Raw genomic sequence first — 12,525 nt, forward strand, 5'->3', positions numbered from 1 at the left:
TTTGGCGGATATGCAGAATCTGTTGCTCTTTTTTTTTTAACACAGTTTATTCTTTTATTTCTACTATTTTTTAAACATGTACTGGTCCAATTTCATGCACTGACTGAACTAATGTTTGATTATTCACATATTTTTGTGTTCATGTATTTTGATGAAAGAATTGTCAAATGGACAGTTATAAATAATGTTTTTCTTTTCTTGAATAAATATTTCAACGAAATTGCATCCGAAGAGTGTTGGGACTGTGCTGTTTTTTGTTCATCATTAACATGAGTGGTAGATCCTTTAAAGGACGTGTGTGTAGAATTGAGTGGCATCTATAATACTTGTAGGCCTAATGCCATGAAAATGTCTGTATCCCCTGGTTCTATGCTCTCTAGCACCATCTATTGTCATCCCACAGTCATTGCACCTTAACGTCCAATCAATGACATGTTGCCGTAGGTGCAACAGTGGCTAGCCCACTTAGAGAGATTAATACGTTTACAGATAAATACTCAGTATAAGTGGATCTGAATGGGGCCAATAGACGCAACACGATGAAGGAACTGACGTCATGGAATAACAATAACGATTGATTGAGAGATTCCAGTTGTCACTGAAAAAACAAGTCTGCGTTTGTGACAAACAAGTTGGCTATGGTTGTTTGGAGAGTGTCCACCTACAAACAACCTGAACAGTCCGCATCGACCATCCTCATGTCAGCTGCAGGTAAGTGATGTGAACCCCTTCAGATAAGTAACGGTAGATGCGGACCAAAACTGCCGTCTAAATTCACAATTTAAATTGTGTCCTCCCGTCCCCTCCTCCTTACATTTTTTAACTGTCTTAAACACGATTTTTGACAAAGTAATGGGAGGGATCTGAAAGAGGTAAGAGTAGATCTCTGAGGACATATGGTCATTTTATGATTTGTAAATTACATGTGTGACTTAGCTATTTTAATACATCCATCTAGGTGGACAAACAACCAGGTTCCCGTCATTCTGTACATAAATGGAAAGTATCCTACAGGAAGGAATAGAGAAGTAGGTGTGTGTTTAGGTCAGTAACCTTTGACCTTTATCTTTGCCTCTGTATTCCACCCTCTAACAAATACTGAGCTCATATTTAAGTCGATACCTTTACTTCATGTTCGATCCACTTTTAAAGAGTTTTCATGAAGAAAAGCAGAGAAGACAGATTGCCATATTTATTGGTCACAGTGAAGGAATACAGTGAGAACATCCTGACCTGAAAAACCTACATGCGCACGCTTCTGGAAGCCCTGCACAGCAGAGATGGAGGGTGAAATAGGTTGAGCGCCAGCACACTCTCTGCAGCATGGTACATCACTTCATGAATCTATATTTAGGCAGGAGAACGGTCTCGATGTCAACGATGAAAGTGGCAATCTGGAAGATTAATTGTCTGCTAAATCACTATCTATTTCTGAATGAGGTAACACAATGGTAATTGACCGTATAACCTGATTGTATTTACAGTATAATGATGTTAAGAACTGGGGGACGATGCTTAAACCCAGTTCTTAAAGAAGGTAATCTTTGAGATTGCCACTTTAAAGTCATGAATTACTTTGTTTACCTCAAAACGCCACAGTGATAGTTTCATGTGTTTTAAATAATTCAAAATATACATGTAAAATCAACTGTTGACTCATTATTTTACGATGTACTTCAATTATTTGGTGTTTTATAAAAGGCACTTTCGAATTGACCTCCATCGCCCAAGAAATAACATTTTCATTCGAAATGTAACCACGAGGAAAAAACCTAAACGGATAAAAATATTTTTTTAACTTGAAATCGAAGGGAGACGTTCATTTAGATTTTAAAGCCATGGACTGTGACCTAACCAGGCCTGTGTTGGATCACGTGTCACACACACACACGTGCCCCATTCGCATAAAATACTGTTGGCCTTTCTGAGCGACTTGTCCATAAAATGTCAGAAGCAGCCGAAAAATGTACATACACATGGGGTATAAATCTATACACAATAGTTTTAAATGCCACAATGTATTATTGGTACATTATCTGTAATTATTATACATAAGTAACAAAATGGCATGGTCATGTACATATTTAAGAGTGGTTACTTGAAACATGAGTTTAAGGCATGAGCGCCTGCTAAAGTAGTGTCTCGTTACTCAAAGTAAATATTAATTTAATCTAAGAATTTACACACTCAAAATAAGACACTTCTGCACACACACACACACACACACACACACACACACACACACACACACACACACACACACACACACACACACACACACAAAAAATGGCACAATAATCTTCAAATATTTCTCTTGTTCTTCATAAAGTATCATATGAATTCTTTAGAATCTATATTAGAAAACATTAGCGTGCATCATTTTGTTTTCTTTAGCTTAATGTATGCGTATTCCTACCTGTAAACCCACACACCAAATTCTCAATTGTTTTAATTTCTTCCCAGTGTACTGGATTACCAGTACGATTGATTGATAAGCACACTTGCTACATTGCTTACTGCAAAATGTTGCATTGATACCGATTCTAGTATCTGATCTCGTTCCAGTACTGGGTACAAACAAGGTATTGCAGAATATGCCTAACAGAAGTCACGATAGCTACATCATTTGTCGGTTACTATAGCAGGTAATTCAATTTTCCACGGCAATGAAAATAAGCAGTGTCTCTACTCTAGCGCTGTATATAACGGAGATAAACTGATGATAACTGAGAATCATGCTCCACTGAATACACATATCCAAATGTGCTTCTAAAAGCAGTTTCAATGGAATGGATACTTGGATGAAAATGCGATTACAAATGTGATTAAATGAGTCTGAGATGGTGGCAGCAGTGAAAAAACGATATCCGTTGTGCATCCCTAACTTGAATCGACCTCCCAAAACAACAACAACAACAACATTGTGGAAATGTATGACCAGCTCGAATGATGAGAACCATGAGCCCTCGTACGGGCAAATCCTCGAAGCTACACGCTAGCTCTCTTGGCTAGGCGCTAGCTCTGTTAGCATAGCGCTAGCCCTCCTATCATGGCGCTAGCTCTGTTAGCGCAGCGCTAGCTCTGTCAGCGCAGCGCTACTCTTGGCCCGAGCGCCAGGCCCTCCTAGCCCAGCCCCGGCCCTCCTAGCTCAGGGGCGCCACGACGGCGACCCCCCCCTCGGCCTCGGGGTCGGGCTGCACCAGCCGCGCGCTGAGCGAGGGGCTGAAGAAGAAGTCGAAGGCGAACTGCAGCGCGCGCTGCACCGACCGCCGCCAGTCCTGCTCGATCTTGAACTGGCGGCGGCGGCGGCCCGAGGGGAGGGGCGCGTCGCCGCACGACACGCAGTGCACCGCCTTCAGCTCGAACACGGGCCACTTGGAGCCCAGCCGGCCCTCCAGCACGGTGCTGAACTCCAGCAGGCTGCCGGCCTCCAGGTGCAGCAGCAGGGGGCCGAACTCGCTGCTGGCGCGCAGCACGATGTCCTTGGTGGAGTCCTCGTCCTCCACCAGCGAGCCGTTGCGCGCCACGCGCTCCAGCGGCATGCCCATGGTCACCTCGAACTTGTAGCGGTCGAAGCGCTTCACGTGGCACTCGTGCTTGGCCAGCCTCTTCAGCTTGCAGAGGGGGTCCCCGGCGGGGAGGGGCCGCGGCGCGTCGCCGGGGGCCCCCGCGGCGCACGGCGGGTACGCCTCGCCGTACAGACAGCGCACCCAGTCGCCCACGAGCCCCGGCAGCATGTTGACGACGGACTGCGCGCCGTTCTCGATGTCGGTGACGCGGGCGTACCGGAAGCGGCCCGTCCAGGTGACCCGGTGGCCCTCCAGGTGGGAGCACAGGACCTGCGTGCGCGCCATGTTGGCCTCCTTCCAGGCGGCCGGCCCGCACAGGCCGCCGTACTCGTGCCAGGTGAGCGTGGAGTTGTACACCTTGGCGCCCTCGGAGCGGTACACGTACAGCCAGCAGAAGAGCAGCAGGGCGCTCAGCCACACCAGCACCAGCTTCACCACGCTGCTCCCCGACAGCGAGCGCCACAGCGCGGCGGGGCTCAGGCTGAAGCGGGTCCACAGCCGCAGCGCCACGGGCACGGCGCACACTGCCAGCGTCACCGCCATCTTGGCCAGCTCCAGCGCCAGGAAGAAGCGCAGCAGCTGCGCCAGCGCCATGGCGGCCAGGCCCAGCGACAGCACGGGCAGCGCGAACAGGAAGAGCAGGTAGCCCACGCAGGAGCGGACCAGCCCGATGGCGCTGGATTCGAGCAGGAAGGCCAGGCCGAGCTCGCACCAGGTGAAGCACACCAGGTAGGGCACCAGGCACAGGTAGGTGCCCCGGAAGCCCCGCAGCTGGGCCATGCGGAACAGCAGGTAGACCAGGTGCCCGTGGAGGAGGCAGGGCAGACCCAGGTTCAGGGCCAGCACGCCGCCCAGGGGCACGGACACCAGGGTGGCCCCCAGGCCCCGCAGGGGCCCCAGGGAGTCGGGGAGGAGGGGGAGCAGGGAGCAGGCGCCCGAGAGGATCTGGGTGAGCAGGGCGCGGCGGGCGAAGAGCTGGGCGGAGGCCTGCAGGCTGAGGAAGGAGGTGACGGTGAAGAAGAGGGCCACGGTGGCCAGCTCCGAGCAGGGGATCCACGTCTTGTCGGCCACGGGGAAGGAGAACAGCACGAACACCACCGACAGCAGGAAGTTGCTGTGCAGAAGAAAAAGGAGTAGAGCCTTTCACCCCTGTGACTTGCATATTATTCATCCATCTTCCTGCTCGATTTGAGCTATGACCAGAACACAAACTTACCTGCTCTTGCACTGAATCAGACTGAACATCAGGCTCGTTGTGTATCATTGTGCCGAGGTGAGGTGGAGGAGAACTGCTCTGAATGTGTGAACCAGGGGGGGGGGGGTGTGTGGGTGCTTACAGATAGGGCTCCAGGTGGGTCCAGCCGAAGTTGGTCTCTGCCTGCTCCACGTCCAGACCGGGCTCGAAGTGGGCCAGCAGGTCCGTCAGCGCCCGGAAGTTCTCCCACGCCTTTGAGTTCTGGAGGGGAAACAAGTTCCGTGTTTAGAGATCCCCTGCGCAGGTTAGCGTTGGGGCTAAGACGATCAGACTCCCAACTGAAAGGCACTGGGTTTGGTGGCCACCTGTAGGCCTCCTAGAGAAAGATACCTAATTCCTACCTTAAAGATCTCCTACTTTTCTGGTCTTAATTTCTTGATGAATGACGCCTATAGAGCAACCTGACACGAATCACAGCACAAAAAACGATGCCGATTTTCAGGAAACTCTTCCTCTCATCTGGGCGCTTTCAGCATTCTCTGACAACACTCGGCTTCGTCCTTCTCCGCCCCCTCGCCCCCCTCCTGCCAACCCCACTCCGTTGTGATTGGTTACCTTCCGGAAGAGCATATTGCAGCATTACCATACATGGCAAATCCGGATTGTTCTACGTAGATAAATCCCGGATATTTGAACAAGTGAACCGCGACCGGCGTCCCTAGTGTTTAGCGCTCTGCACAGCCACTCCAGACAGTCAGCAGGGAATACGTCTGAATGCATGTACGTCATTATTTGACACTTAAGTATGGTTAAACATGACTATAAATCATTATAACAACGTTTATAGGTCATAAAAGTCGAAAAAGCACAATAGGTGCTCTTTAATGACAAAGTCGTTGCTAAATTAATAGTAATAGTAGTAAAAGTAGTAATAGTATTATTTAGTGCGAATTGTTATTATATAATAATGATAATATTAATAGTATATGTATAATAGTATTTTAGAATATATTGATATACAAAGGATGGTTTCCTGTTTTGCACCAAAAAGTTCGATCAACGTTTAACCTCAACAAATAATGACGAAAAACAATACAGCCATTCACCAGCCCCCACCCTGCCTCTGAACCCCAACCCCTCGGAGCCTGACCTGGAAGACGCGCAGCGTGCAGATGACCATGGAGAACAGGCCCAGGTAGAAGACGAGCAGCGGGATGAGGAAGACGAAGAAGTCGATGGTGAGGTTGGAGATGATGAAGAAGAAGACCAGGGCGTTGACGTGGTGCGTGGGGATGAGGGCGCTCAGCCACTGCATGCCCGCGCGTGACGCCCAGTCGATCAGCGTCTCCTTGATCTCCAGCAGCGCGTGCAGCGGGAACTTGAGCACCTATGGGTGTCGAGGAAAGGGTGCGGGGAACAAACACCATGGATATATGTCCATTATGGCACCCGTTGCACTCCTGATCATCCCTGGAAGGAGGGATCCCCCACTCGGTGTTCCTTCTCAAGATTTCGTCCTTTCTGATTAAGGGAGTTTGTTCTTGCCCTCTGGGGGGGTAGGGTCATGGGGGTGTCATATATATATGGCCTGTTAAGCCCCTTTGAGATTGCACATATGATTAAGGGCTATACAATTGAATTGAATTAAACTTTTCTTCTCGGGCGACATCAGGCTTCTTTCAGTGTTCCTCCACACTCGCTGTGAATCATCAATGTGTTATGAATGAGTAGAAGGGATGAGGTACTGCGGTCTTGAACCAACAGGGGACTTATCTCGGAGCAGTCCTGCTATGTTGTAGCAGGACTTCTAGGAGGAGGCGGCACAGGGCCTCGGCAGGAAGGAGCTTGACCTTGTTTCCTGTTTCGTTAAGGAAGATACTCTAGCCAGGAGAACCTTGTTTGCGCAAATGGAGGAAGCTTCAGAAGGGGAATATTATGTTTATTTCTAAACATGGCCTGATTTGAAACCTTTTGACACTTTGCTTTTACAGTTTACTACTGCCGTTACCCGCTTCCAGATCCCGGTCTGATTTGTCGGACTAATAGCAGACAGACGCAGCGTACCTTCTGGTGCAGAGGAAGATCGTCTGGGTTCTTCACAGCCTCATCATCGTCATCATCATCGTCTCCTCCTGCCCCGGCCAGGACGGCTGACGGAGCGATGCCCTGTGCGTACTTCTTGGTCATCTCCACAAAGTCGTCCAAACCCACCTGAGGGGAGGCTAGAGGTGTGGGGGGGGGTTAGACACAGAGGACCTTAGGATACAGTACTACGATGGACTACAACTGCCTTCATGTGGGAATACACTAACTTTTATCTAGTAACATTTAAAATCATGCCTTATGCATACGAACATACAATGAAAAAATGGTAGTTAACATTAGCCCGGAATATGCATGCGGCTTACAAAGATAAGTGCACTAATTAAGACAATCAAAGCTTTGCTTGTACAATGGAACCCACTTTCGCTCTTGACCAGGGATTCCAGAACTCTCCGTTGCTTCTGTGCCGAGCTGGAGAGAGGGCCTGGAGAGGCGGGCTCCCCTGTAGCAAGAGAACCCTTCATTAACGTCATCTGTTGCCATGGCAACCAGGTCGCTACCTGGCAACACGTGGACGCACAGTTGTGGCCACGTCCAAGCTTAGGTTAGCTATTTGATCATCGTTCTATCAAATGCAAAAATCATATTTTGTGACAATTAAGAATGGCTGGCCTTGGTTGGACATTGTGAACACACCTTCAACACACTTGCCCAATAGAGTTCAATACATTTGTTTTTGCATGCCTTGCAATGCAAGAACGACGCCTGGCTAGTAGGTTGTCGTCACGTAGACTATGCAAAAAACCTGTAAATGTGTTCCTGGAGGTTGTTTGCATGGGTGACCCGAATCCAACCGCATGTGGTCACTGCAGGCACCTGTTGCTAGGTTGGTTAACGCCAGACAGGCAATCGTACGTCATCCAGCTTCCTCTGACTAAGTGGTCTCTAGTTACTTCTGACAGATCCCTGGTCTAACATCTTTCTTTAATTTGCCATTTATTTAATTAAGTAATTAATGGGATTTTTATTTTGTGGCGGGAATGATGGAAAACAACGATTCCACTGCACTTTGTGAAACATCTTGAATCAGAGCGATGGTTCTGGTCCTCAGAGGAGCGGCGGACTCTGTTCTCATGGCGGCGGTACCTGGTTGTGTGTGGACCTTCTCCACGTTCTCCAGGAGCTCTGACACCGCCACCTCCTTCTTCTTCTCCGGGTTCAGCTTCCAGTACATGAGCAGGGCCGCCTTCCTCACGCCCCTCTCGAAGCGGGTCTCCGTGCACAGCTTTTTCACCTCCTCGTAGTTCTCCGATGTGATGCCTGAGGAACGCACGCAGACGGACAGACAGACACACGCACAGACAGACAGACAGACAGTCAGTTTGGAAGATGAGGCAATTTATCTTCATCCCGACTGTCTTAGAAGATACAAACATTGATGTCGCCCTTCATCTGTGTCAAGTCAAATATTAACGTGGCAATCCCTCCATGTCAATTTGGTTTCAATTCATACACAATAAAGTACATTCTGCGATGAGTTTACCTCCCCGACCCAAATGTCTCTGACAAGACATTGAGACGTCAGATATGTGACCTTGCCATAGAGTGCTACCTTCCTACCGTCCTAGCCACCTAAGGATGAATATAATTATCTCCTGGGGGACAAAAGGAGAACTGCCTTTGCACAGGCGACTGTATCAGAAGTAGGACCACCAGGGGATTACCTTTCCTGGAGGCCAGGCATCGCTGCAGCTGCTTGACGGCGTCCTTGCGGCCCTGTTTGGCCGCCTGGACCAGCCAGGTCACCGCCCGGCAGCTGTTGAGCTCCTCGTCCTTCTCCTCTGCCAGCAGCAGGAAGTAGCGGCCCATCTGGGACACACACGCACACACACACACACACACGTACACGCAAACACGACACACACACTTAGCTCTCAAAGGCATTGTGCAGACTGAGCTGACTCATAGCCTTGTGTCGTTAGCATGCAGTTTGTTCTGGGATGCAACGATTAGTCAGCCAACAGCACTATTGTTATAATCAATTATCTTTTTGGTTATTGATCAATTACCAAACTTGTAGTGCTTGATGCTTTTAATTATTAATGAGTAATTATTGCCTATTATTTGAAATTTGTTAGACTTCCTAATTAAATTGAAAAATAAATAAATAATGGTGAGATGAATCGTAGACGAAAGTAATCGTTAGTTGCAGCCCTTTGTTCTGTTACACAGAGGGTCAAGGTTGACCCATGGCAGTGGTTTCCACTGCAGTCTACATTGTACACATGATGTGAAGCAGAGGAGGCATTGGTTGGCTGTTACCCTGCACTGAGCCCCCGCGTCCCCAGACCTGGCCCTCTCCTGCAGCTCCTCCAGGCTGAGCAGCTCCTCTGGCTCCTCTGGAAGGAGGGACAAACACACACTCATGACGTACTTTATGATGTTTGTGGAAAGAGCGCGAAATACGCAGCCACAGGTCACAAAGATGAATGAGGATGTTATAGACTGAACATGTATGGTCGGATGTTAATTGTAACCCACTTGTAAACCACTTTCTGTAACACATTTAAAAATATTGAACAAAAAATCCTGTATCCCAATTCTCAACCACACACACACACACACACACACACACACACACACACACACACACACACACACACACACACACACACACACACACACACAGTTCTGCACATGCTCTCCACTGAGCATGTGCAGAGCCATGACTCAGCCTCAGATGGAAATAACCCAGAGGGGACCCAGCCCTCCTAAAATCTCTTGAAAAAAAACTTGACAATTTACAAAGCTCCATCATTTAAGAGCTATATGGTCGTTGTTGACGACTACATTGTGTCTTGTCATGTATGTAAAGTGCATGAGCTGTGCTTTAACATTGCTGTTGGAAAATTGGATGAAAGATGTTTTGCCAACCTAAATTAATTTATTTCAACTGTCTATCAATGTTCATCTTCATGTCAGTTATATGAGATTTGTGATTCGATTTTTATGTGAATACAGTTTGGCTGTTAATGTTAAATTGGTGACGTTCACATCTACCGGAAAGATCCCAAGCCAACCTCATAGCAAACTGATACAAAATGGTTGAGTCATGTCAAAACTGCTTTCATATCCCATCGCTCACACTGAGCCCTAAAGTCAATCATCGTTTAGCAAAGCAAACAGTCATGCTACTGTCATACAAGACCCCTTTAGACAGACAGGCTCATGCCAATACGTGAGAGCACACACACAACTTCGCAACTTATCCCGACTATAATCCCACCCCTATGAGTCTGTGTAAACTCACTACAAATCGACTTTATTTCATTACAGCCCTCACTTTCCTTGAGATGTATAAAGCCCACACACACAAGATTTTGTCAATTTAAAGGCAAAAGAGCTTTAAGTTTCACATTTCCAACAAATACTCTATATTTTGCAGGAAAACAAAGTCACTGTAGGACAGGACAGGCTGGGCTTTTCCAGCGTGCCTCAGAGCTCCGTCTAAACTCTGTTTCATCTTCTTTGGTCAGTGAAACATGAGGAGGCTGGGGAAAGATTTCCAGCATACAGGTGGAAATCTTCAGTCAGCAAGTCTGCAACCTGGGTCTTGTTGTGTCCTTACATGATGAATAGTGCTTTTTACTGCTTTAGCCATTTAGTAGTGTTCTTTATAAACAGTGTCTTTTAGTGAATTCAAATACAGATAATCAATAATGGGGAGGTATGGGCTTCGCTTTTTGCTCAACAGTGCCTACAGGGGCATTAGGGATCAAACCCAGAACCTTCCTGGTGAGTTGAACACTCAAGCCACAAGACTATCGAGACTAAAATATCAACCAGGGCTCTGCATTGAAATGGGTTAACTAGAAGAAGAAAGTTTCTCGTTTGCAAATATTTTGAGCAAGAGGTGGATGTGGATTGGTACCAACCAACATGTGTGGGTTTGTGTGTGTGTGTGCGTGTGTGCGCGTGCTAGATAACATGTTCCTCACCTGGTTCAGAGTTGGAGGCTGTGCGTGAGGGAGATGCTCCAGGAGGCCCAGACGAGGCCCCAAAGGCTGGGCTCCCCGAAGAGGCCGGGCCCCCCTTAAAGGCCGGGCTCCCAGAAAAGGCCGGGCTCCCAGTAAAGGCCGGGCCCCCCTCGAAGGCCGGGCTCCCCTTCGAGGCCGGGCTCCCCTTCGAGGCCGGGGCCCCAGGAGAGGCTGCATTGAGCTGAGACCGGCCCAGCTGAGACAGGCTCCGGGAGGGCTGGCGCAGAGGGGACACGGAGGGAGTGGAGAGGGACCGAGACGGGGGGGAGAGAATGGGCGAGGTCCGAGAGGTGGGGCCGGCGGACAGCGGAGGGGAGCGGGGGGGCGGACCGGTCAATGTGGCCGCCCTCGGCCGGGGGTTGGGGGGCGAGCCCGGGCTGGATGATCTGGCGGGGGCTGGCGATGAAGAGGAGGATGAGGAGGATGAGGAGGATAAGCCAAAGTTCGGGGAATTGAGGCCGTCGGGCGGGGACGGTTCCATGTCTGGTGAGGAAGAAAATCATCAAAACGTTAATGATTTCAGGTCAACATCATCAATTATGTAACCATGATCTTACAGCAGCTTACATGACTGCACTTTGCTGCTTACCACCTGACACCAGGACAACCACAATGATGTTTACCTTAGATGTACATTCTGTCCTCCATGCTCTAAGGTGTGATATACAAGACTGTTAGGGCTTTATGCAACACTAAATATACATTTAGGGGCTTTTCCCTTGTCCACAGCCGTTGGATCTCCACATCAGTTGAAGCTATATTAAGACCGTGACAATGTTAATCGGTGGCTTGCATTGGTGCTGGGGAATGGTGACGTACACGGCGTCCGTGAAGGGAATCCCCATGCGCGTGGCTCACAGACCAAAGGTTTCAAGGACATCGATATAAATGAAGTGGTCATGCAAAACACAATGTGTGTTTTTACAGACTGTACAAAAGTCTAGAAACATGTAACAACACATGTACAACTAAAGTGAGCTCGTTTTGAATAACACTTATGTAAGTGTCCCAATGAGGTGGATGAATAGAATAACGAACGGCAGAAAAATAGGAAACTAAGCCTTATATAGTATGCGTTGTGCTAAAGCTAGCCTGTATGAATAACAAAGTGTGGAGCAGGGGCACGCTCGCCTTACCGATCAGCACACCGGCTTGGGCTAAGTCGACACAATGAGCTTCTAGCGAGGTCCAACTTTGTTATTCAGCGGTCCGCCTCATTCATCCCTTTCACTTTGGGAACATACTGTGAAACAACTAGCCCCGAGTGTGGTCAAACTCCACAGTACATGGACGTAGGGACTGGAGGTGCTCTTTCGGGGAACGCCCACTTCGTGCTGTGCCATTCATTGGACACAGCTGATCATCAACATTCACCCTGATTGGTCAGAGAACCAGGAAGCGTTATCATTACGTGAACGTATGCATCTTCGAGCAGACAACAAATACATTTCAACAAATATGGTACTTATTTTTGTATTGGGTTTGAGACGTGGTGTCTGTTGTTTCCGTAAAACGTAATCATTTACAGTGACATTGTTCTTCTTTGTGCTGTTTGATAATCATATACTTGTATGCGTGGATGTTTACATGTTTTCTACCAGAAGATGGCAGTATAGTTCAATGTTGTGTGACACGAAAACAGAAGCACATGTCAGAGGCAAGCAAGTCAAGTATTGAAGCC

The 12,525-nt window shown here is 48.3% G+C and overlaps 2 protein-coding genes across 5 annotated transcripts in view; one reads left to right on the forward strand and one right to left on the reverse strand.

Annotated features, from left to right (window-relative positions):
• Window positions 1–231, forward strand: part of LOC115552320 (serine/threonine-protein phosphatase 2A 55 kDa regulatory subunit B gamma isoform) — a 26,504-nt gene extending 26,273 nt beyond the window's left edge. For all 4 annotated transcript variants that reach the window (XM_030368298.1, XM_030368297.1, XM_030368295.1 and 1 more), the window contains one exon: window positions 1–231. This exon is cut by the window's left edge and continues 2,432 nt beyond it. The gene's annotated coding sequence lies outside the window, so the exon portion shown is untranslated.
• Window positions 232–1,174: 943 nt separating this feature from the next.
• On the reverse strand, window positions 1,175–12,166 carry wfs1b (Wolfram syndrome 1b (wolframin)). The gene is made up of 10 exons (XM_030368299.1): window positions 11,981–12,166; window positions 10,806–11,327; window positions 9,130–9,206; window positions 8,532–8,676; window positions 7,954–8,127; window positions 7,229–7,309; window positions 6,829–6,986; window positions 5,915–6,151; window positions 4,907–5,025; window positions 1,175–4,683 (listed from the first exon to the last, which is right to left on the reverse strand). Exons 2-10 carry the CDS (start codon window positions 11,323–11,325, stop codon window positions 3,144–3,146), a joined length of 3,051 nt encoding a protein of 1,016 aa, XP_030224159.1. The 5' UTR covers window positions 11,326–11,327; window positions 11,981–12,166; the 3' UTR covers window positions 1,175–3,143.
• Between the last annotated feature and the right edge of the window lie 359 nt (window positions 12,167–12,525).

This window comes from Gadus morhua, chromosome 10 (assembly GCF_902167405.1).
Source record: "Gadus morhua chromosome 10, gadMor3.0, whole genome shotgun sequence".
Taxonomy (NCBI): domain Eukaryota; kingdom Metazoa; phylum Chordata; class Actinopteri; order Gadiformes; family Gadidae; genus Gadus; species Gadus morhua.

Excerpts from the sequence above, each read along its gene's own strand:
- wfs1b (XM_030368299.1), bottom strand. The coding sequence starts at position 11,325 with ATGGAACCGTCCCCGCCCGACGGCCTCAATTCCCCGAACTTTGGCTTA. Across the intron at positions 8,128-8,531 it reads ATGCCTGGCCTCCAGGAAAG|GCATCACATCGGAGAACTAC; the intron begins GTAATCCCCTGG and ends TGCGTTCCTCAG. Across the intron at positions 7,310-7,953 it reads GAAGGTCCACACACAACCAG|GGGAGCCCGCCTCTCCAGGC; the intron begins GTACCGCCGCCA and ends CTCTTGCTACAG.